Source organism: Giraffa tippelskirchi, chromosome 2 (genome assembly GCF_054371585.1).
Source record: "Giraffa tippelskirchi isolate mGirTip1 chromosome 2, T2T-mGirTip1v1.2.pri, whole genome shotgun sequence".
Classification (NCBI taxonomy): domain Eukaryota; kingdom Metazoa; phylum Chordata; class Mammalia; order Artiodactyla; family Giraffidae; genus Giraffa; species Giraffa tippelskirchi.
This window is the reverse complement of record NC_137276.1, coordinates 169,130,861-169,156,428: the sequence shown is the minus strand read 5'-3', so window position 1 is coordinate 169,156,428 and position 25,568 is coordinate 169,130,861. Positions and strand designations below refer to the sequence as shown.

The 25,568-nt window shown below is 35.3% G+C and overlaps 1 protein-coding gene and 1 pseudogene across 7 annotated transcripts in view; one reads left to right on the top strand and one right to left on the bottom strand.

Moving 5' to 3' along the window:
- Positions 1–25,568, top strand: part of STXBP5L (syntaxin binding protein 5L) — a 379,816-nt gene that overhangs the window by 113,855 nt on the left and 240,393 nt on the right. For all 7 annotated transcript variants that reach the window (XM_081571857.1, XM_081571856.1, XM_081571861.1 and 4 more), the window contains one exon: positions 16,788–16,885. In XM_081571857.1, the coding sequence (XP_081427983.1) occupies positions 16,788–16,885 (98 nt within the window). The remainder of the gene's footprint in view (positions 1–16,787; positions 16,886–25,568) is intronic.
- Positions 19,198–19,803, bottom strand: LOC145523578 (small ribosomal subunit protein uS5m pseudogene; annotated as a pseudogene).

Below are 25,568 nucleotides of genomic sequence, written 5' to 3'. Positions count from 1 at the left end.
GCTGGCTACAGTTGAGGCCTATTACTAGCAGCAGCTTGAGGTGGAGGCCTGACAAAGTGCAAGATCACCAGCCCATGTTTCTTCCTTTGGTAATCTCAGCCAGACTTTTTCTTTCCCCTTTGAGCATAGACCTTGTTCTCCTATTCTTGTTTTTTTGCCATAAAAAATGATGTTTAATTTACAATGTTTTGTTAGTGTCAGGTGTACAGCAAAGTGATTCAATTATACATATATATCTTTTTTCACATCCTTTTTCATTGTAGTTTATTATAGGCTATTGAATATAGCTCTCTGTGCTGTATAGTAGGTCCTTGCTGTTTATCTATTTCATGTATAATGCATATTATTAATCCCAAACTCCTAATTTTTCTCTCTCCTTCTGTCCCTACTATCCCTTTTTGTTCTCCCATTCTTAATCATAAATTTCTGAGTTCGTATATTCATTTTTCTGTACCCTGAACCACCATATTTTGCTGTCACTCATGCTCTTGTTTTTTTCTGCCCTATTTTTTTTTTTTTTGCAAAATGGACTGTTTTTACACATTCTAGGAAAATTAATAAGCTAGCACTTTAGTTTTTACAAGTACCTTGAGGTGTAACACTGTAAGAACTGTCAAGGTTGGCATGGATCAGTTTCTTCTTAACCTAGTGTGAAAGAGCTTATTCCAGAATGGCCCTGAGAAGTAGGAGGTTAAAAAAAAAAGCATTTTGCTGGTTTGTAATGCCCTTTTATCTGTAACCTATGACTCAAAGATCAGGGATGACCACGGCTCCTCCTTTTTTGATACAGTCTTACTATTTGATTTTTTTTAATTAATTAATTTTTAATTGAAGGATAATTGCTTTACAATATTGTGTTGGTTTCTGCTGTGTAACACTGCAAATCAGTCATAACTATATACATATATGAATATATATATATATCCTCTCGCTCTTGAGCCTCCCTCCTACTCCCTTACTAGTTTCTTGATTAAAATGTGAAGCGTCCTTCACTTGATCTTATTTACACAATTTAGTGAAGTTAGGAGCAGAAGTGTTTGGTTTTTGTCTTTGTGGTTTCTTTAACTCAATGGCTGATACTGATTCTATTCCGAGTTGAAGCTCTGATATTTCTTATGATCCTTTTGAAATCCATTTCTTGTTCTGACTTTAAATTCTTATCATGCAAATCAAAAGGTTACATTCTTTCATCCCAAGACAAGATTCTCCAATCTCTATTTAAAAGCTACATGGTTCTCATTTCCAAAGCTATCAGTGGAACTGTATCCATTAGCTTGGTGACCTTCGATAAGTTGGTTAACCTTACTAATCCTCAATTTCTTCCTCTGTAATGACACCATCTACCTTATGGGGCTACAAAAATAAATAGCAAATTTAATCCATGTAAAATGGTTTTCACTGTACCCAGTCCATAGTAAACAAATGGTGGTGACAGTGACCCTGGGGACAATGACTATATGCATATAGTCTTCATTGTCAGTTTCTAGTTTAGCAAGAGGAAAACTGTCATTTTCAAATTCTTTGCAACTGACGTTAAATAGGTCGAAGAGAGAAAGATATCAGCTCTGCATTACTCCTTTGGTAGGGAGTGAAACGCTGTTTCTGCAAGTAGATTGTAAACTTAGGTCTTTTTTTATTTGTAACAGAGACTCAAAATGTCTACCCTTCCTATTACTGGAAATTTAAGAAGGTACCATCTGAGGAAGAAAGGTGGCCCTCAGATATTTAAAGACTAGTTATATTAATAGAAATAACCATAGTGCTAGCTGTCTCAGTGGACTGTTTGAAATCCAAGTGTATAGTTCACAAGGGAATCTAGCTAAATAAACAGAAAATCATTTTTAATAGTCTAACACAGTAACTAAGTAGATAATTAGTCCTTTTGAATCAGGGAATACACCACTAAATCTAAGTCCATTGTTGATTTCTTCTAAGTCCATTGTTGATTTCTTCTTTTAAAGAATATATTCTTAGAATTATCTGTTGGCCTATCCTGTGTCTCTGAGTCTGCCATGTTTCTAATGCAAGTATATGTATTATGAATATAATATGGAATTGGAAAGCAACTCGAAATAATTTAGTTTATTCTCTTTGTTTTATATATAAAGAAACTGAGAGCTTCAGTAATATGTCCAGGTTAGATAGTCAGTGACAGGGCTAGGACCTCCTAACTCCTAGTGCAGTATTCTTACACATCATCCTGTCTGTGATTTTGGCTCACAAGATTGTTATTTTCTTTTAAAAGTGGTTTTTATTTTACCCCTGAAGTGAAAGTGAAGTCGCTCAGTTGTGTCCGACTCTTTGTGACCCCATGGACAGTTGCTCACCAGGCTTCTCCATGCATGGGATTTTCTAGGCAAGAATACTGGAGTGGGCTGCCATTTCCTTCTCCAGGGGATCTTTCCAATCCAGGGACCTAACCCGAGTCTCCTGCATTACAGACAGACGCTTTACCGTCTGAGCCACCAGGGAAGAGTATTTTACCACTAGGCCAAATTATTTTCTATGACTGCTGATTTCCACTTTTATTATTTATCAGTGAGACTAGATCTTTAAGTTCACAGAAGTTTATTTGATAGTTATATAGACATAAAAAATAGATTCAATAAAAGATGTTTATATTTCTTTTAAGCATGATTCAGAATTAAATTGAAATGTTAAATAATATGAGGACAGAGACTAGTATAGCCAGAAAGATAAAGGTTTCAAATAAATAGGAGAGTTAAAGTGGAAATACTCAGATAGTAAGAAAGATGGAATGGAAGTGATAACAGGAAAGATACTGAATGAATATAGATTCTATATTGAGTGAATATAGAGAATGCCAAATTTGGGTTCCTGAAAGAGTTCTGGAAGTGTATGTTGATGGAACTGTGTTCATTTGAGGCTGATGATACTAATTGTGATGCTAAGTTGAATTGAAAGGGAGGAAAGAATGCTGTGGTCAAGGTATATTGAAGCAATGATGTTAAAGACATAAGGGTGTTAATGGGTCTCAGGGTAGAGAGAAAATATATATAAGCCAGATGGTAAAATTACCTCAGAGGTGCTATGAATAGAAGGAAAAAAACCACAAACAGTGGAAGTACTTTGGAGAGAACAATCTGGCTATATTAAAGACTGTTCTATCTGTCAGTTGTGTCCTGTATTGAACAGTAAGGATGATAGAATTTGATACCTTTGGGTTTACCCATGGTTACTTAATGCCATTAGTATGTTCATATTCATCTTGCTTATGTCAATATATATTTGTATGTGTATATATCTATATATACTTTCCTGTAGTGAGAATTAGGGCTGTTCATATATTATTTGGTGTTTTTTTTTAAAGTATGTTTTAGCATACCTCCATGAAATTATGAGAGAACATGATAACATGAGAGATGAGATATCAGAAAAGGTAAATTCATTTAATTTGAACTTGATTCACTCATGTTTTGAAAGAACATCTATTAAGTTGAAGTACTAGAAACATATTTACATAGTACGCTCAATTTATAAAGCACATTTACATGCATTGTCTCAATTATGAGTCTTAGATTTTTGGTAAAATTAGCAGTATAAAATACAGAGTCAAAGTTACTCAGTATGTGTTAAACTATTGTAGTAAAAATTGGTAGTTTTTGAATGCTTATAAAGCTCTCAGGGTTGAAACAACAGAATCTCTAACCTCAAGTGGTTTGTAATATGGTAGAAAGAAACATAATTGGTTAGTAAAGAATAACCTAGTTTAACTTTAGATTTAATGGTACATTAGTATTTGTAACATGTTCCTAATTAAATAACTGTATATATTAAATACATTATCCAAGTGTTAGTGCTTGTTCTCTTTGAACACTTCAGCATGATGTTATTGCATATGGTTACAAAAATTCACAAAGGTGCCCAGAGGGCAAAGGGTGAGAATGATAACTATTGAACTTTTAAAGTAACATCTCAAATGTGCTTTCATTTCTGTGGAAAGTTATGACAACAACTCCAGATACAGAGATAATTATATATTGATTTAAAATTATTCTAGATAAAGATTTTATTTCAATACTTATAAAATATTTGGTTTCAATTATTCATCTTAAAAATATGAGAGAATAGTTTTTGAGGGAACTACTGCTTATGTGGATAAATCATATTGCTTGTATGTACAAATCACATTGATGAACTTCAAAAAGCCCAACTATTTAATCATAGCACTAAGCTTCATGAGGGGCTTCCCTGGTAAAGATTCTCAATTGGTAAAAGATCTGCCTGCAGTGCAGGAGACCCAAGTTCAATCCCTGGGTGGGAAAGATCCCCTGGAGAAGGAAATGGCAACCCATTCCAGTATTCTTGCCTGGAAAATCCCATGGACAGAGGAACCTGGCAGGCTACAGTCCATGGGGTCGCAAAGAGTCGGACACGACTTAGAGACTAAACCGCCAAGCTTCATGAAGGGGAAACATTAAAGTTTAGAACTTAACTTGGGAAGACCAAAGGGCAATAATCATTCTTCAGTAATTTTGAATAAGTGCTAAACTGTTGTGTTGGCTTAGAATTTTAGCAAATATTTTTTTTTGTGGAAGTGAGACCTTGATTTGGAATTTGAGAGATAAGTAGGTAAATATTTTAGTTTTGAAAAATACTAATTATTAAGACCACATTTATTACTATATATAAATAAATTTTCTAGATTTTCCTATGTATAAGTATGTTTTCCTACAAAAGACAACATTTTTGTAGATACTTTGAAAAGAGATACTTTTAGCACCTTAAATCACAGAGCAATAATGAAAAAGTTTTTGAGGTATATAAACAAATAATTTCTTCTTGAATACTAAATCCTGGTGGGATTTTGTTGTCGTAGCTACAGAAGAAACTAATTACATCAGTTCTGCATTTCTCATAGTATTCTAGCAGTTTTGTTGTAATCTCTATAGTATTAAATAAATATTTGTATATATGAATATAATTCTATTATTAATCACTAATTTCCAGTCTACTGAAAAATGTTTTGTCTCCCTAACCAATTTATGTACTGAAAATATTCAGTGCTACTGAATAAAACATTATATTGGTAATTGGTTATTTTTTAGTGGAGGGAGAAGTTGCTAGTTTTTGTCTGCATCTAAACAACTTGCCAGATTCTTTTTCTTCTAAGACAGTTTTAGTAGCTTGTTTTCTTACTTTCCTATATTTATATGTTTATTATTTCATTTCTTGTTTTACTAAATTAGCTTGAATCTATAAAACAAATCTGAATAATAGAAGAAAAAATGAACATGGGTTTCTTCTTCTTGACTTTGATGGGAATGGCTATACCTTTCTACTGTTCAGTGTTATATTTGTTGTGATTTTTGTTATTGTTAATATTTATTATCTATAAGTAGTTTTCCTCTTGAGAAGGCGATGGCACCCCACTCCAGTGCTCTTGCCTGGAGAATCCCAGGGACGGGGGAGCCTGGTGGGCTGCCGTCTGTGGGGTTGCACAGAGTCGGACACGACTGAAGCGACTTAGCAGCAGCAGCAGCAGCAGTTTTCCTCTAATCCTATTTTACATAAGATGTTTACTTGGATTGACTGATGAATTTTATCAGATGTCTTTTCAGAACCTATTGATATAAGAGTGAAGTTTTATCTTTTGATAAAACTTGATTTAATGAACATCAATACATATCCTGATATTGAGCTTTGTGTTAATTTAAGTGAGTTTAGGCAGCCAAACTCCATCTAAATCCAACAAAGATATACTTAATTTTTTTTTCTCTTCCATGCTTATGAAAGAAAAAATACTAATGATCTCCTTCTGGGTTTATAAAGAAAACTCACAAGTATTTATATTTTTCTGAAAATGCTGTTTCAATTTAAATATTACTATCATGGGAACACATTATTAAATGAAACAACCAATCAGAATTATAGATGTTTTGAAACTAAAGATTGCATTCACAGGAAGTAGCATCAATCTGTAAGGTACAGACTTCTTTTTAGAAATGGTAGCTGCAAATACATTTATATTATGAAGAATATTATTTGCTTTTCTGTGTCTGTATCTTGTCAAGTCTTATTTTGTAAGCAGAAGTGCCCTCAGTGTCAAGGCTGAGGCCTGGAGAACTTAAAGTTTAAGTTCAGGGAAAGACAAGAGTGAAATATGTTAGTAACAAATGAAATATGAGGTACATGTACATACTTAAATTTCTGGAATACACATTATTTAGTCATGGTTTATCATCATTTAGTAAACATTCCTGGATTGGATTTACTAGTATCTTATTAGTATTTGTGCCTGTATTATTAAGTACTTACTTTATAATGCTTAAAACAATCTAAAATCACATATACTATAGTATGTGATGTGTTTCCTGTGAAATCACTATGACAGACTTTTTCATCACTTGTGGCCTTTGTAGTAGCCCATCTCTCTTTCTGTTCCCGGAGATAGGCAGCAACTGATTTGCTTTTAAGTCAATAGGGATTGTTTGAACATTATATAAATAATTCCTCCCTTTCTTTCTTTGGCTCTCTGTCTCTCTCTCCTTCCTCTCTCTGAATCCATATACCCAATGTGTTTAACACTTTGAAAGACAATTTGGGCATCTGGGGCAAAGTTTGGGATTGAATTAATGACAAGCACATAAAAACTTAGAAAATGCAAATTAAAAAATGTAACATCAGGGGATAAAACATTTGTGAGGCAAAATAAGAGAGCAGTATTAATAGAATATTAACACTGACTGCTATGATTTGTTGAGAAGATGGAAATGTGGCAAGGGTGCTTGTATGTGTAATGAAGAGGTGGAAGAGAAGAAAGAATTTTTTTGAGAAGTCAGTTAATAGCAATATAAAAATGTCATTTTCAGACACATTAGGTAAATGCCAAAATAAATAGCAAAAAGATTAAAAAGTGGTTGCCTCTAGAAAGCAGGAAATGGGCAAAGGAAGTGGATAGATTATTTCTAATTTTCATGACAGATCCTATAGAATTATCTGACATTTTAAAATTATGTGCATGATTGAGTTTGATAAAAATAAAGCTAAAGTGAAAAAAGAAAGAATATACAGATTTAAGATTTTAATGTTAAAAATCACATTTCTATTCTATATACTTCCAAATATCTTATAAAATGGGGATATATTTGGGATTTATCTTTATTTTTCTTGGTTATATACCCAGGAGGGAAATCCCTGGATTATAGGGTAACGCTGTTTCACATTTTGAGGAAAAATGAGTTATTTGTCTTTTATTACTGAGTTGTAAGAGTTCTTTATTTTTTTCTGGATATAAATTCCTTATTAGATATGATTTACAAATATTTTTTCCCATTATGTGGTTTTTTTTTTTTTTTTACTTTCTTGATAGTTTCCTCTATAGCACAAAAGTTTTTAATTCTCACAAGGGTCAATTTATCTTTAATTTTATTGCTTTTGGTGTCATATTTAAGAAACCATTGCCTAATCCTAAGTCACTAAGATTTAGAAACATGTGCTTTCTTCTAAAATTTGTATAGTTTTGCCTCTTACATTTAGGTCTATGATCCATTTTGAGTTATTTGTATATATGAGTCCAACTTGATTATTTCGCATGTACATATCCAGTTGTTGCAGGGTCATTTTGTTGAAAGACCGTTTATTTCTCATTGAATTGTCGTAGCACCCTTGTCAGTAATCAATTAACTGAAAATGTGAACATTTATTTCTGGGATCTAAATGCTGTTCCACTGGTCTAAGTGTTTATCCTTATGCCAGTAACTCATTGTCTTGATTATTGTAGATTCACATAAGTTTTAAAAATGGAAAATATGAGTGTTCCAACTTTGTTCACCTTTTTTCAAGATCATTTTGATATTCTGGGTCTCTTGAATACTCATACGAATCTTAGGGTCAACTTGTCAAATTTTTGCAAAAAAGAAAAAAAAAACATTTTTTTAGGGGTTGCGTTGGATCTGAAGATCAGTCTGGGGAGTATTGTCACCTGAACAATCTTAAGTATTTTAATACATGTATATGAGAAGCTTTTCCTTTATTTAGGTCTTCTTTAATTTTTTTCAACAACGTTTGTTAGTTTTTAGCATGTAAGCTTTATACTTCTTTTGTTCATTTCATTATTGAGTATTTTATTCCTTTGGTTGCTATTGTAAATGAAATTGTTCTCTTTATTTTGTTTTTGGATAGGGTATCACTAGTATTTATAGAAATATAATTTGTACATTAATTTTGCAATCTTGCCTAACTTCTTTTTAGTTCTAATAATTTTTTCAGTTATTTCTTAGGTTTATATGCACAAGGTCATGTCATTAGCACATAGTTTTAGTTATTTTTTAAAAAGTCTGGGTGTCTGTTTTTCCCCCTCACCTAATTATCCTGGAAAGGACGTAGAAGTGGCAAGAGTGGACACACTTGTTTCATTCCTGACCTTAGAGGGAAACCGTTCATTCTTTCACTGATTAGTATGATGTTAGCTGAGGGTTTATTGTACATGCCGTTTATCAGATTGAAAAAGTTCTCTACAGTTCATTTGTTGAATGTTTTTTAATATGAGTGGGTGTTGGATTTTTTGAAATAATTTTTCTCCATCTATTGAGGTCAACTCAATGTGAGTTTTGTACTATGCTCTGTTGAGATAGTTCAGTCACTCAGTTGTGTCTGAATCTTTGTGACCTCAAGGACTGCAGCATCCCTGTCCTTCACTGTCTTCCAGAGTTTTCTCAAACTCGTGTCCATTGAGTCAGTGATGCTCTCCAACCATCTCATGCTCTGCTGACCCCTTCTCCTCCTGCCTTCAAACTTTCCCAGCTTCAGGGTCTTTTCCAATGAGTCAGCTCTTTCCATCAGGTGGCCAAAGTATTGGAGCTTCAATTTCAATCCTTTGAGTGAATATTCAGGGTTAATTTCATTTAGGATGGACTGGTTTGATCTCCTTGCAGTCCAAGGGACTCTCAAGAGTCTTCTCCAATACCACTGTTCAAAAGCATCACTGTTCTTCAGCATTCAGACTTTTTTATTGTCCAGCTCTCACATCTGTTGAGATAGTATATTGAGATAGTATATTACATTAGATAATTTTTTGATGTTAAACCAACTGTGCATTCCTGGGATAAAATCTATGAAGTCATATTGTATTCCTTTTCATATGTTGCTGGAATTGGTTTTGTTGTTGTTGTTCAGTCGCTAAGTTGTGTCCAACTTTTTGCAACCCTGTGGACTGCAGCATGCCAGGCTTCCCTGTTCTTCATCACCTCCCAGAGTCTACTCAAACTCATGTCCATTGAGTTGATGATACCATCCAACCATCTCATCCTCTGTGAGCCTCTTCTCTTCCGGCCTTCAATCTTTCCCAGCATTCAGGTCTTTTCCAATGAGTTGGATTTTCACATCAGGTGGCCAAAATATTGGAGCTTCAGCTTCAGCATCAGTCCTTCCAATGAATATTCAGGACTGATTTCCTTTAGGATTGACTGGTTTGATCTTCTTGCAGTCCAAGGGACTCACAAGCGTCTTCTCCAGCACCGCAGTTTGAAAGCATCAATTCTTGGCATTCAGCCTTCTTTATGGTCCAACTCTCACATCCATACGTGACTACTGGAAAAACCATAGCTTTGAATATACGGACCTTTGTTGGCAAAGTGATGTTTCTGTTTTTTTCAATACACTCTTCTAGGTTTGTCATGGCTTTTCCTCCAAGGAGCAAGTGTCTTTTAATTTTGTAGCTACAGTCACTGTCCACAGTGATTTTGGACTCCAAGAAAATAAAGTCTGTCACTGTTTCCACCTTTTCCTCATCTGTTTGCCATGAAATAGAAAATGATCTTCATTTTCTGAATGTTGAGTTTTAAGCCATCTTTTTTACTCTGCTCTTTCAGCTTTATCAAGAGGCTCTTTAATTCCTCTTCCCTTTCTGCCATTAGGGTGGTGTCATCTGCATATCTGAAGTTACTGATATTTCTCCCATCAATCTAATTGATGTGCGTCATCTAGCTGGGCGTTTCGCATGATGTACTCCACATATAAGTTAAATAAGCAGGGTGACAGTATACAGCCTTGATATACTCCTTTCCCAATTTGGAACCAGTCTGTTGTTCCATGTCCAGTTCTAACTGTTGCTTCTTTCCCTGCATACAGGTTTCTCAGGAGGCAGGATAAGGTGGTCTGGTGTTCCCATCTCTTGAAGAATTTTCCAGTTTGTTGTAATCCACACAGTCAAATGTTTAAGTGTAGTCAATGAAGCAGAAATAGATGCTTTTCTGAAATTTCATTGCTTTTTCAGTGATCCAACGGATGTTGGGAATTTGATCTCTAATTCCTTGGCCTTTTCTAAATCCACCTTGTACATCAGGAAGTTCTCAGTTCACATACTTTTGAAGCCTAGCTTGAAGGATTTTGAGCATTACCTTGCTAGCATGTAAAATGAGTGCAATTGTGTGGTAGTTTGAACATCCTTTGGTATTGCCCTTCTTTGGGATTGGAATGAAAACTGACCTGTTCCAGTTCTGTGGCCACTGCTGAGTTTTCCAAATTTGCTGGCATATTGAGTGCAGCACTTTAACAACATCCTATTTTGGGATTTGAAAGAGCTCAGCTGGAATTCCATCACTTTCACTAGCTTTGTTTATAGTAATGCTTCCTAAGGCCCGCTTGACTTCACGCTCCAGGATGCCTGGCTCTAGGTGAGTGATCATACCATTGTTGTTATCTGGGTCATTAAGACCTTTTTTGTACAGTTCTTCTGTGTTTTCTTGCCACCTCTTCTTAATATCTTCTGCTTCTGTTAGGTTCATATCATTTCTGTCCTTTATTGTGTCCATCTTCACATGGAATGTTCACTTGGTATCTCTAATTTTCTTGAAGAGATCTCTAGTCTTTCCCACACTAATGTTTTCCTCTACCTCTTTCCATTATTCACTACGAAGGCTTTCTGATCTCTCTTGGTATTCTTTGGAACTCTGTATTCAGATGTGGATATATTTCCTTTTCTCCTTTGCCTTTCATTTCTCTTGTTTTCTCAGCTATTTGTAAGGCTTCCTCAGACAGCCATTTCGCCTTGTTGAATTTCTTTTTCTTGAGTTTGGTTTTGGTCACTGCATCCTGTAAAATGTTATGAACCTCTGTCCATAGTTTTTAAGGCACTCTATCTATTAGATCTAATCTCTTGAATCTATTTTTTACTTCCAATGTATAATCATAAAGGTTTTGATTTAAGTCATACCTGAATGATCTAGTGATTTTCCCTATTTTCTTCAATATATGTATGAATTTGGCAATAAGGAGCTCATGATCTGAGCCACAGTCAGCTCCTGGTCTTGTTTTTGCTGACTGTATAGAGCTTCTCTATCTTTGTCTGCAAAGAATATAATCAGTCTGATTTTGGTGTTGACCATCTGGTGAAATCTATGTGTAGTGTCGTCTCTTGTGCTGTTGAAAGAAGGTGTTTGCTATGACCAGTGTGTTCTCTTGGCAAAATTCTGTTAGCCTTTGCCTGCTTCATTTTGTACTCCAAGGCCAAACTTGCCTGTTACTCCAGGTATCTCTTGACTTCTACTTTTGCATCCAGTCCCCTATAATGAAAAGGACATCTTTTTTTGCTGTTTGTTCTAGAAGGTCTTGTAGGTCTTCATAGAACCATTCTACTTCTTGTTTTCAGGCATTAGTGCTTGGGGGCATAGGCTTGGATTACTGTGATGATGAATGGTTTGCCTTGAAAATGAACCCAGGTCACTTTGTCATTTTTGAGATTGAACTCAAGTACTGAATTTTGGACTCTTGTTGACTATGGGGGCTACTCTATTTCTTCTAAGGGATTCTTGCCCACAGTAGTAGATATAATGGTCATCTGAATTGAATTCACCCATACCCATCCATTTTAGTTCAGTAATTCCTAAAATGTTGATGTTCACTCTTGCCATCTCCTGTTTGACCACTTCCAATTTACCTTGATTCATGTATCTAACATTCCAGATTCCTTGTTTTTTATAGCATTTGAGTTTACTTTCACCACCATACACATCCACAACTGGATGGTGTTTTCGTTTTGGCTCAGCCTCTTCATTCCTTCTGGAGTTATTTCTTCCCTATTTTCCAGTAACATAATGGACACTTACTGACCTGGGGACTTCATCTGTCAGTGTCAGATCTTTTTGCCTTTTCATACTGTTCATTGGGTTCTCATGGCAAGAATGCTGAAGCTTTTTTCCCATTTCCTTCTCTAGTGGACCACGTTTTGTTAGAACTCTCCAACATGACCCATCTATCTTGGGTGACCCTACATGGTGTGGCTCATAGTTTCATTGTGTTATGCAACACTGATCCTTGTCATCATTTTTCTTAGCTTTCTGTGATTGTGGTTTTCATTCTGTCTGCCCTCTGATGGATGAGGCTAAGAAGCTTGTGTAAGCTTTCTGATGGGAGGGACTGGCTATCAGGAAAAGTGGGTCTTGCTCTGGTGGGCAGGGCCTAGCTCAATAAATCATCCACTTTTCTGCTGATGAGTGGCTTGCCAATATTTTTTGGGGGGATTTTTATACCCATATTAATTAAGAATTACTAGTGTTTAGTTTTCTTTTTTTGTGACGACTTAGTTTCCGGATTCAGGGTTCAGTTCAGTTCAGTCATTCAGTCATGTCCGACTCTTTGTGATCCCATGAACTGCAGCATGCCAGGCCTCCCTGTCCATCACCAACTCCCAGAGTGTACCCAAACCTATGTCCATCGAGTCAGTGATGCCATCCAACCATCTCATCCTCTGTCGTCCCCTTCTCCTCCTGCCTTCAATCTTTCCCAGCATCAGGGTCTTTTCAAGTGAATCAGCTCTTCACATCAGGTGGCCAAAGTATTGGAGTTTCAGCTTCAACATCACTCCTTCCAGTGAACACCCAGGACTAATCTCCTTTAGGATGGACTTGTTGGATCTCCTTGCAGTCCAAAGGACTCGCAAGAGTTTTCTCCAACACCACAGTTCAAAAGTATCAATTCTTCGGCGCTCAGCTTTCCTTTTAGTCCAACTCTCACATCTATACATGACCACTGGAAAAACCATAGCCTTGACTAGATGGACCTTTGTTGGCAAAGTAATGTCTCTGCTTTTTAATATGCTGTCTAGATTGGTCATAACTTTCCTTCCAAGGAGTAAGCGTCTTTTAATTTCATGGCTGCAATCACCATCTACAGTGATTTTGGAGCCCCAAAAAATAAAGTCTGACGCTGTTTCCCCATCTACTTGCCATGAAGTGATGGGACCGGATGCCATGATCTTAGTTTTCTGAATGTTGAGCTTTAAGGCAACTTTTTCACTCTCCTCTTTCACTTTCATCAAGAGGCTCTTTAGTTCTTCTTCACTTTCTGCTATAAGGGTGGTGTCATCTGCATATCTGAGGTTATTGATATTTCTCCCAGCAATCTTGATTCCAGCTTGTGCTTCCTGTAGCCCAGCGTTTCTCATGATGTACTCTGCATAAAAGTTAAATAAGCAAGGTGACAATATACAGCCTTGACATACTCCTTTCCTGATTTGGAACCAGTTTGTTGTTCCATGTCCAGTTCTAACTGTTGCTTCCTGACCTGCATACAGGTTTCTCAAGAGGCAGGTTAGGTGGTCTGAAATTCCCATCTCTTTCAGAATTTTCCACAGTTTATTGTGATCCATACAGTCAAAAGCTTTGGCCTAGCCAAAAAAGCAGAAATAGATGTTTTTCTGGAACTCTCTTGCTTTTTCGATGATCCATCGGATGTTGGCAATTTGGTCTCTGGTTCCTCTGCCTTTTCTGAAACCAGCTTGAACATCTGGAATTTCAAGGTTCACATATTGCTAAAGCCTGGCTTGGAGGATATTGAGCATTACTTTACTAGCGTGTGAGATGAGTGCAATTGTGTGGTAGTTTGAGCATTCTTTGGCATTACCTTTCTTTGGGATTAGAATGAAAACTGACCTTTTCCAGTTCAATGGCCACTGCTGAGTTTTCCAAATTTGCTCACATATTGAGTGCAGCAGTTTCACAGCATCATCTTTCAGGATTTGAAATAGCTCAACTGGAATTCCATTACCTCCACTAGCTTTGTTCGTAGTGATGCTTCCTAAGGCCCACTTGACTTCACATTCCAGGATGTCTGGCTCTAGGTGAGTGTCAGTGATCACACCATCATTATTATCTGGGTCATGAAGATCTTTTTTGTACAGTTCTTCTGTGTATTCTTGCCACCTCTTCTTAATATCCTCTGCTTCTGTTAGATCCATACCATTTCTGTCCTTGATTGAGCCTATCTTTGCGTGAAATGTTCCCTTGGTATCTCTGTTTTTCTTGTAGAGATCTGTAGTCTTTCCCATTCTATTGTTTTCCTCTATTTCTTTGCATTGATCGCTGAGGAAGGCTTTGAATCTCTCCTTGCTTTCTTTGGAACTCTGCATTCAAATGGGTATATCTTTCCTTTTCTTCTTTGCTTTTCACTTCTCTTCTTTTCACAGCTATTTGTAAGGCCTCCTGAGACAGCCATTTTTCTTTTTTGCATTTCTTTTTCTTGGGGATGGTCTTGATTCCTGTCTCCTGTACAATGTCACAAACCTCCATCCATAGTTCATCAGGCACTCTGTCTATCAGATCTAGTTCCTTAAATCTATTTCTCACTTCCACTGTATAATCATAAGGGATTTGACTTAGGTCATACCTGAGTGGTCTAGTGGTTTTCCCCACTTTCTTCAATTTAAGTCTGAATTTGGCAATAAGGAGTTCATGATCTGAGCCACAGTCAGCTCCCGGTCTTGTTTTTGCTGACTGTATAGAGCTTCTCCGTCTTTGGCTCCAAAGAATATAATCCATCTGATTTCAGTGCTGACCATCTGGTGATGTCCACGTGTAGAGTCTTCTCTTGTGTTGTTGGAAGAGGGTGTTTGCTATTACCAGTGCATTCTCTTGGCAAAACTCTATTAGCCTTTGCCCTGCTTCAATCTGTACTCCAAGGCCAAATTTGCTTGTTACTCCAGGTTTTTCTTGACTTCCTACGTTTGCATTCCAGTCCCCTATAATGAAGAGGACATCTTTTTTGGGTGTTAGTTCTAGAAAGTCTCGTAGGTCTTCGTAGAACCGTTCAACTTCAGCTTTTTCAGTGTTACTGGTCGGGTCCTAGACTTAGATTACCGTGATTTTGAATGGTTTGCCTTGAATCAGGGTTTATTGGCCATAAAGTGAGTTGGAAATTGTTCCCACCTCTTCTGGTTTTTTTTTGAGAGAAACTATATTCTGATTACTCTTATCCACATTGATCTGCATAAGAATTATGAGTATCTTCCTCGACAATTTTGTTTATAAGTCAAAACAAGGACAATTGAGAATGAATAGGGAAATACCTCAGTTAAGGATCATGAATAGGAAGTGGGTTTTGTTGCTAAGTATATTTTTTGCCAATTTAGGTGAGAGTTCTTTGGAGATTATAGAACAATGGTTGGTTGGTTAAAGACATTGTGGTATATTAATACTATAATGAGCTCTACAATCTTTAAATAGGTTGAAGTACATCTAAACGTATTTTTTTTTTGTGGAAATATTTCCATAATATGCTAATAAGTAAGAAAAATACAGATATGGTTATATATTAGTTAATATGCTTTTGCATATATGTTCTTATATGCTTTAAAGGAAAATGAGGAATTTAGGCAATGAACTCTACTTTGTTTTCTCTGGGGAATGCATTTTAGATAAACTATATGCTATATTTAATCTTTTCATCTTTGAATATTTACAAAAGCAATATATTATAAAAATATTTCCATTAAAAGTAGTTTTGGGGGCACTAAATATTTGACTGAACAAGATAGAGAATCTCTTTTTTCCTGACCTATGTGTGTCCTCTATTTTTTTTTTAAAGATTCTAGCATATTTCATTTTGAAATTAATTCATCTAATATTGCATATTCCTTTTTTACATGTTAGTCTTATCTCTTTTGTGATATTATGAGCTCTTTATATTTTTCTTTTCTTTCTTTTCCATTGTGATATTATGAAACCTTTCAAACATACGGTGGAGTTGAAAGAATTATACTGGAACACTCATATTATTTATATGTTAAAGCACAAATATTATTATGCCATTTTATGAGTTTTGACTAAAGTATACACATGTGTAATTCAAACCTTATCAGAATATAGAATATTACCTTCACTTAGTAAAGTTCCTTTATGCCCTTTCTTTTTTTTTTTTTTTTGTAATAAATTTATTTATTTTAGTTGGGGGCTTTCTAGTCAGTTCTCCTCAAGTCAACCACTTGTCAAACCAAGTGATCAAAGTCAAAACCAGTTCTGATTTCTTTCACCATAGGTTAGTTTTGCTTGTTTATATTATATTTGTAATCGTACTATACATCGTGTTTTGTGTATTGCTTCCTTTACTTAGCATAATGTTCTTGAGAATCATCCATGTTTTTGTTTCTGTCATTAGTTTTTATTATTTAATTGTTGAGTTATTCTACTGTATGCATATACCACAGTTTTGATGTTTGATTCTCTTGTTTGTCATTTGAGTTTTTTCTAGGTTGTTAAGGCTGTTAGGGGCGTACTTATACAAATTAATATGTGGACATATGCTCTTCATTTTCATGGTTACATACATAGGAGTGAACTTTCTAGGTCATAGGACAGGTATTTGTTTAGTTTTTAAAGAATTGCAATACGTTTTTCCAAAGTGTTTGTGATTTAGCACTCCTGAGAACACACTTGGTAGTCTTTTTTATAAAATTAAATAATTATTTTAGTCTTTCCGCTAGTTGGATAGTGATATCTTGTGACTTTAATTTTTATTTCCCTGATGACTATTTTCAGTATTTTCTCTTTCAGACAGTTCGGCATGGTTTTCCTTATCAGCCCACCACATTAGCCTTTGATCCAGTTCAGAAAATCTTGGCTATTGGGACGAGAACTGGTGCTATACGAATGTATCCTTAATTTTGGTTCATTATTTACTATATTAATGCCAATTACATTTCCTTAAATATTCAGGTAAGTGAAATATTTATGACCAAATAAATTTTATTGCTTCTTTAGACATAGTAACCCATGTCATCAAATTAATTGGTATATTTTTAATGTCTGTGAAATAACTATTGATGTCCCTTTAAAAATCCTTGATATTGGTGATTTGTGTTTTCAATTTTTTTCCAGATTAGTCTAGCTAGAAACTTATTAACTGTACTGATTTTCATAAGCAATTTTTGGTTTCATTGTTTTTCTGTATTGTTTTCCTATATTTTATTTTATTGATTCCTGATTTGGTCTTTTTTATTTCCTTTCTGTTGATTAATCTTGGCTTTCATTTTATCGTCTTTTTCTGGTGTTCTAAGGTGAAAACTGAGGTCATGGATTTGAGAAATTTCTTCTGTCTTAATATATGCCTGTAGAGCTTTAAATATCCTCCCAGATTTTGTTTTAGTGTCATCCCAGTTTTGTAAATAAACTTATAAGATAATTATAGACTTGTGTAGTTTTTAAGAAGTAATATAGAAAAATCCCATGTACTTTTTATCCAATTTCCCCCAATAGAAATATCTTAAACTATTAGTATAATACTACAACCAGGAAATTGATATATTCAAGGTAAAGAGCATTTCTATCACTGCAGAGATTTCTTATGTTGCCCTTTTAGAGCCACATCCTTACCCTCCAGTTCCCTCACCCTCATTCTTGACTCCTGACAATCACTTGTTTGTTCTTTGTTTCAATAATTTTGTCACTTTAAAAATGCTATATAAATGGAATCATACTGTATGTAACCTTTTGAGGTTTGCTTTTTTCACTCAACATAATTCTCTGAAGACTCATTGAAGTTGTTGTACGTATTGATAGTTGAATTTTTTTATTGTTGAGTAATGTTCCACGGTAGGGATGTACCACAGCTTGTTTAACCTTTCACTTGCTGAAGGATATCTGGATGTTCAGTTTCTGGCTATTATGATTAAAGCAGCTATGAACATTTGTGTACATATTTTTGTGTGAACATAAATGTTCATTTCTCTTGTATAAACGTCCAGGAGAGCAGCTGCAAGGGTTGTGCAATAGTTGCATGTTTAGTTTTATGAGAAAATCCCAAACTGTTTTCCAGAGTGGTCATAACATTTTTATTCCCACCAGTAGTGTATGAGTGATTCTGTATCTCTGTATCATTACCAGCATTTAGAGTTACTGTAGCCATTCCTGATCATTTTCTGGTGATGTCTCATTATGGTATTCTTGTATATTTTAGATACTAATCTTTTGTCAGATATATGGTTTGTGATTATTTTCTTCAGTCTTTCTTTTTCTTTGGTTTGCTGTTTTATTTTTAAAAATTTTTTTAAATTGAAGTATAGTTAATTTGTAATGTATTAGTTTCTGATGTACAGTAAAATGATTTATATATATATATCTTTTCTATTCTTATCCATTATAGTTTATTACAAGATATTGTGTATAGTTTCCTATGCTATACAGTAGGACACTGTTGTTTATCTGTTTTATATATACTAGTTTGTATCTGCTAATCATAAACTCCTAATTTATTGTTCCCCCTTCTATCCCCTTTAGTAACCATGTTTCATTTCTATGACTGTGAGCCTGTTTCCATTTTGTAAGTAAGTTAATTTGTATCATATTTTAGATTCCACATATAAATGGTATGATATGATATTTATCTTCTTCCAGTCTTCAACTTATCTTTTCACCCACTTAATCAGACTTTTAGAGTCCAGTTTATCAGTTTTTCCTTTATAGATTGTGCTTCTTCGATATCACCTTTTAGAAGTCTTTGTCTCACTTTGTATCTTATTTTCTTTTTTTTCTAAATTATAGTTATACATTTTATATTTAAATACAGGTTCCTTTTGAGTGAACTTTCTATCTGTATTGTCTTGTCTGCTTTTCATAGTAGGGTAATACTGGGTTCATAAAATGAACTGAGAGATGTTCTCTCTGCTTCTGTTTTCTGGAATATTTTGTATAAAATTGGTGTTAATTCTTTAAATGTTTGTAAGTATTTTCTAATGAGAGTACCTGGACCTGGAGACTGAGATTTTATATTACAGATTTACTTTTTAAAATTAGTTATAGGACTACTTTAGCTTTCTATTTTATTTAGATAGTTTGTAGTCTGTCTTACTAGTTGGTTTATAAATTTTTATTGATTTTTTTTTGAGGAACTAGCTTTTGTTTTTTTATTTTATTTTTTTACATCTATATTATTTATTATTTGTAAATAAAGAAATGTAAGGTTGGCCTTTCCTTTTAAAAAAAAAATGACCATCTAAAGTGTGAGAGGATGAGTCTCTCCCAGGTGCTGAAGCACCCGGTGGCAGGCTGGCCCGGGCAGCAGGGAGGCCTACGTGGCAGCTCTCTTTAAACCTGACTACACCGAGCGCTTCATTCCCTGCGTGGCCTTGACATCGTCCCAGTCCAGTCTGATGTCTGGAACCTCATCTTCTGGCTCCAGGTCCTTTCTCAAGGCCCCCTGTGGCGAGGCAACCACGATGGGCAGAGGGCCACATTCCTCCCGGAATTCTACAACGTGGAGACTCTTCCTATCTGCCAGCTGTTGGTGGGTTTCCTGGCGAGAGAGCCCTTGGAAGAGGCCCCGGGTGAGGTTGAGCATGTTGACGGAGCCAGAGACCTTGGCATACATGTCTTTGATGCCAATGAGCCGGCAGATAGTGATGATGGCTCGGTGGCAGTGGAGGCCATAGCCTCTGGGTTGTTTCTTCATCTTGATATGTGTCCTTTTAAATGTTAAAGAAATATCATGGTATAGGGTATGTTCTTCATATCGTTCTATATAATGCAAATAGTGAACGGCTCTGTTCTTTGCTTTTCTGAAAGCATCTGCCCGTTCAGTACTAGCTTTTGTTTAATTGACTTTGTTTTATTCTTTCCATTTTATCCTGAATTATCTTTATTATTTCTTTGAGCTTATTTTGCTCTTTTTTTCTGTTTTTTTGAAATGGGAACGTAAGTTATCTATTTGAGAATTTTCATTCTCTTTTCTAAGATATACATTTAGTGTTATTAATTCTCCTCTCAGCACAGTCTTAACTGATTCCACAAGTTTTGATATGTGTGTCTGAATTTTCATTCAGTCATATGTAGTTTTAAAAATTGTCTTTGAGACTTTTTTGGATCATCAATTACTTAGAAGTATTTTAATTAAATGACAAGTGTTTAGAAATCAAAAACAAGAAAATTTCCAGTTTTGACTCTATTATGGTCAGAAAACACACACTTTATGATTTTAATTCTTTTAAATTTGTTGAGATTTGTTCTGTGGCATAGGATATGATCTGTCTTGGTAGATACTCTATAGACTATGGAGGAACATGTGCATTCTTTTCTTTCTGAGTGGAATGTTTTATATTTGTCAACTAGATATTGGTTGATTGTGTTGTTGAGTTCTATATTCTTGCTAATTTTTGTCTGATACTTCTTGTCAAATCCCTAGAGTAGAGTGAATTAGGAACTCCAACTCTGATTATGGATATATCTATCTCTTTCTAGCTTCATTAGTTTTGGCCTTCTGTATTTTTAGGGTCTGTGATTTGGTATGCACACATTTAGAATTGTTTTACCTTCCATGTATTGACCCCTTGATCACTATGTAATGTTTTTACTTATCTCCAGTAATTTTCTTTGCTCTGAAATTGACTTTATCTGATTTTACATAGCTACTCCTACTTTTTAAAAACAAATTAATGTTTACATGTTATAGCTATTTCTATCCTTTTACTGTAAACTTATGTCGTTGTATTTGAAGTGAGTTGATTGTATACAGAATATTGTTGGATTATTTTCTTTCTTTTTTTATTGAGATATAATGGACATAAAATGTTATCTTAGGTTCATATGTACAACATAATTATTCAGTATCTCTATATATTGTGAAATGATCACCACAATAAGTCTAGTTAATGTGTCACCACACATAGTTACAAAGACTTTTTTTCTTCTGATGAGAATTTTAGAGATCTACCCTCTTAGCAGCTTTCAAATATACAGTAGAATAATGTTAACTATAATCACCATGCTGTGCATTACATCCTCAGATCTTATTTTATAATGAAAGTTTGACCTTTTGAGCACCTTCATCGATTCTGCCCACCCCACACCGCCTACCTTTGGTAACCACCAATCTGTTCCCTCTTTCTATGTGTTCAGTATTTTTGTTTGTTTGTTTTTTAGATTTCTGTTTTTTAGTGCTAGTGTATACTATTTGTCTTTCTCTGACTTGTTTCAGTCAGCATAATGCCTTCGATGTCCATTCATGTTGTCACAAATGGCTAGATTTCATTCTTTTAATATGGCTGAGTAAGATTCTGTTCTCTGTCTATGTATATCATATTTTGTTTATCCATTCATCCATCAGTGGACAATTAGGTTGTTTCCATGTCTAGGCTATTGTAAATAATTCTGGAATAAATATGAAGTTATAGATATCTTTTTGAATTAGATTTTCATTTCCTTCTGATAAATACCCAGAAGTAGAATTGTTGGATTGGGTGGTAGTTCTATTTTATTTTATTATCTTTTAAAAACATTTAAAATTTTGTATTGCAGTATAGTTGATTAATAATGACGTGTTAGTTTCAAGTGTACAGCAAAGTGATTCAGTTATACACATACACGTATCTGTTCTTTTTCAAATTCTTTTCCTATTTAGGTTATTGAAGCATACTGAGCCCAATTCTCTGTGCTATACAGTAGGTCCTTGTTGATTAGCTGTTTTAAATATAGTAGTGTGTACATGCCAATCCCAAACCTCATTATGTTTTTCATAGTGCTTGCACAGTTTACAATCTCACTAACAGTGCACAAGGGTTCCCTTTTTCTATATCCTTGCCAACAGCTGTTATTCCTTGCCTTTCAGATAATAGCATTTTAACAATGAGATAATATCCCATTGCTGTTTTCATTTGCATTTCCCTGATAATTAGTGATGTTGAATGCCTTTTCAGTATCTCTTAGCTGTCTGTATGTCTGTCTTTTTTGCAAAAATATCCGTTCAGATCCCTTGCCAATTTTTAATTGAACTGTTTGTTTTGCTGTTGAGTCATATGAGTTCTTTATATATTTTGAATATTAATCCCTTATCAGACGTAATTTGCAAATATTTTCTTCCATAGGATAGGTTGCTTTTTTATTTTGTTAACAGTTTCCTTTGCTGTACAGGAGCTTTTTAGCTGGATATAGTCACACTTTGTTTTGTATTTTGTTGTTATGTTTTGCTTTTTGTGTCAAGTTTGAAGAATCATTGACAAGAATGGTTTTCAGGAGTATATTGCTTATGTTTTCTTCTAGGAGTTTTATGGTTTCATGTCTTTTGTCCAAGTTCTATTTTGAGTTAATTTTGAGTTAATCTATTTTGACTTAATTTTTGTATATAGTGTAAGGTAGTGGTTCAACTTAATTCTTTTGCATATGGCTGTCCAGAAAACTCCAGTGATGCAGTTTTTCCTGCATTATTTATTGAAGAGACGTCCTTCCTCTGTTGAATATTCTTGGCTTCCTTGTCAAATACTTATTGACCAAATATGCACTGGTTTATTTTTGGGATCTTGATTCTATTACACTGGTTTATGTGTCAGTTTTTATGTGAGTATCATGTTGTTTTGATTACTTATAGCTTTGTAATATAGTTTAAAATGAAGGAGCATGACAAGTCTAGCTTTGTTCTTCTTTCTCAAGATTGTTTTTGCTATTCGAGGTCTTTTGTAGTTGTGTACAAATTTTAGGATTATTTGTTCTAGTTCTATGAAAAGTGTATTGGTGTTTTGCTAGGAATTCCACTGAATCCTTAGATTGCTTTGGATGGTATGGACATTTTTAACAGTGTAATCCTTCCATGCATGAGCATAGTATATCTACCCTATTATTTATGTTTTCAGTTTCTTTCATCAGTATCTTATAGTTTCCAGTATACACATCTTTCACTTCCTTAGGTAAATTTATTCCTAGGTCTTTTATTCTTTTTGCTCTTGTTGTTGTTCTGTCACTCAACAATCGTATCCAGCTCTTTGCGACCACAGGGACTATAGCTCACCAGGCTCCCCTGTCCTTCACCATCTCCCGGAGCTGGCTCAAACTCATGTCCATTGAGTTGGTGATGCCATCCAACCATCTCGTAGTCTGTCATCCCCTTCTCCTGCCTTCAATCTTTCCCAGCATCAGGGTCTTTTCTAATGAGTCAGCTCTTTGCATCAGGTACCAAAGGATTGGAGCTTCAGCATCAGTCCTTCCAATGAATATTCAGGACTGATTTCCTATAGGATTGACTGGTTAATCTCCTTGCAGTCCAAGGGACTCTCAAGAGTCTTCTCCAGTACCACAGTTCAAAAGCATCAATTATTTGGTGCTCAGCTTTCTTTATGCTCCAACTCTCACATCTATACATGACTACTGGAAAAACCATAGCTTTGACTAGGTGGACTTTTGTTGACAAAGTAACGTCTCTGCTTTTTAATATGCTGTTTAGGTTTGTCATAGAATTTCTTCCGAAGAGCAAGCATCTTTTAATTTCATGGCTGCACTCACCATCTGCAGTGATTTTGGAGCCCAAGAAAATAAAGTCTGTCACTGTTTCACTGTTTCCCCATCTATTTGCCTTGAGGCAATGGGACCGGATGCCATGATCTTAGTTTTTTGAATGTTGAATTTTAAACCAGCTTTTTCACTCTGCTCTTTTATTTTCATCAAAACGCTCTTTAGTTCCTCTTTGTTTTCTGCCATAAGGGTGGTGTCATCTGCATATCTGAGGTTATTGATATTTCTCCTGGCAATCTTGATTCCAGCTTATGCATCATCTAGTGGGGCATTTTGCATGATGTACTCTGCATATAAGTTAAATAAGCAGGGTGATGGTATACAGCCTTGACATACTCCTTTCCCAATTCGGAACCAGTCCATTGTTCCGTGTCCGGTTCTAATTTTTGCCTCTTGACCTGCATATAGGTTTCTCAGAAATCTGATCAGGTGTTCTGGTATTCCCATCTCTTTCAGAATTTTCTACAGTTTATTGTGATCCACACAGTCAAAGGCTTTAGCATAGCCAGTGAAGCAGAAGTAGATGTTTTTCTGGAACTCTTTTGCTTTTTCTGTGATCCGATGGATGTTGGCAATTTGATCTGTTTCCTCTGCCTTTTCTAAATCCATCTTGAACATCTGGAGGTTCTCAATTCATGTACTGTTGAGGCCTCGGTTGGAGAATTTTGCGCATTACTTTGCTAGTATGTGAAATGAGTGCAATTGTTCTGTAGTTTGAACATCCTTTGCAACTGTCTTTCTTTGGGATTGGAATGAAAACTGACCTTTTTCAGTCCTGTGGCAATGCTGAGTTTTCCAAATTTGCTGGCATATTGAGTGCAGCACTTTCACAGCAGTACTTTTAGGATTTTAAGTAGCTCAGCTGGAATTCCATCACCTCCACTAACTTTGATTGTAGTGATGCTTGCTAAGGCCCACTCGACTTCGCACTCCAGAAGTCTGGCTCTAGGTGATTGATTACACCATTGTGGTTATCCGGGTTATTAAGATCTTTCTTATACAGTTCTTCTGTGTATTCTTGCCACCTCTTCTTAATATCTTCTGCTTCTTTTAGGTCCATACCATTTCTGTCCTTTATTGTGCCCATCTTTGCATGTAATGTTCCTTGATATCTCTAATTTTCCTGAAGAGATCTCTAGTCTTTCCCATTCTATTATTTTCCTCTACTTCTTTGCATTGTCTACTTAGGAAGTCTTTCTTATTTCTCCTTTCTATTCTTTGGAACTCTGCATGCAAATGGGTATATCTTTCCTTTTCTCCTTTGCCTTTAGCTTTTCTTCTTTTCTCAGATGTTTGTAAGGCCTCCTCAGGCAACCATTATGCATTTCTTTTCTTCAGGCTGGTTTTGTTCACCTCCTCCTGTACAATGTTCTGAACCTTCATCCATAGTTCTTCAGACACTCTGTCTATCAGATCTGATCCCTTGAATCTGTTTGTCACTTTCTCTGTATCATCATAGGAATTTGATTTAAGTCATACCTGAATGGCCTAGTGGTTTTCCTTACTTTCTTCAATTTAAGTCTGAATTTTGCAATGAGTTCATGATTTGTGCCACAGTCAGCTCCTGGTCTTGTTTTTGCTTACTCTATAGAGCTTCTTTATCTTCAGCTGCAAAGAATATAATCAATCTGATTTTGGTATTGACCATCTGGTGATGTCCTTGTGTAGAGTTGTCTTGTGTTGTTGGAAGAGGGTGTTTGCTATGACCAGTGTGTTCTCTTCACAAAGTTCTTTTAGCCTCTGCCCTGCTTCAGTTTGTACTCCAAGGCCAAACTTGCCTATTACTCCAGGTATCTCTTGACTTTTGCATTCCAGACCTCTGTGATGAAAAGGACATTTATTTTTGCTGTTAGTTCTAAAGATCTTATAGGTCTTTAGAGAACTGTTCCACTTCAGCTTCTTTGGCATTAGTGGTTGGGACATAGACTTAGATTACTCTGATACTGAATAGTTTGCCTTGGAAACAAACAGAGATGATTCTGTCATTTTTCAGATTGCACCCAAGTACTGCATTTCAGACTCTTGTAGACTATGAGGGCTACTCCAGTTCTTCTAAGTGATTCT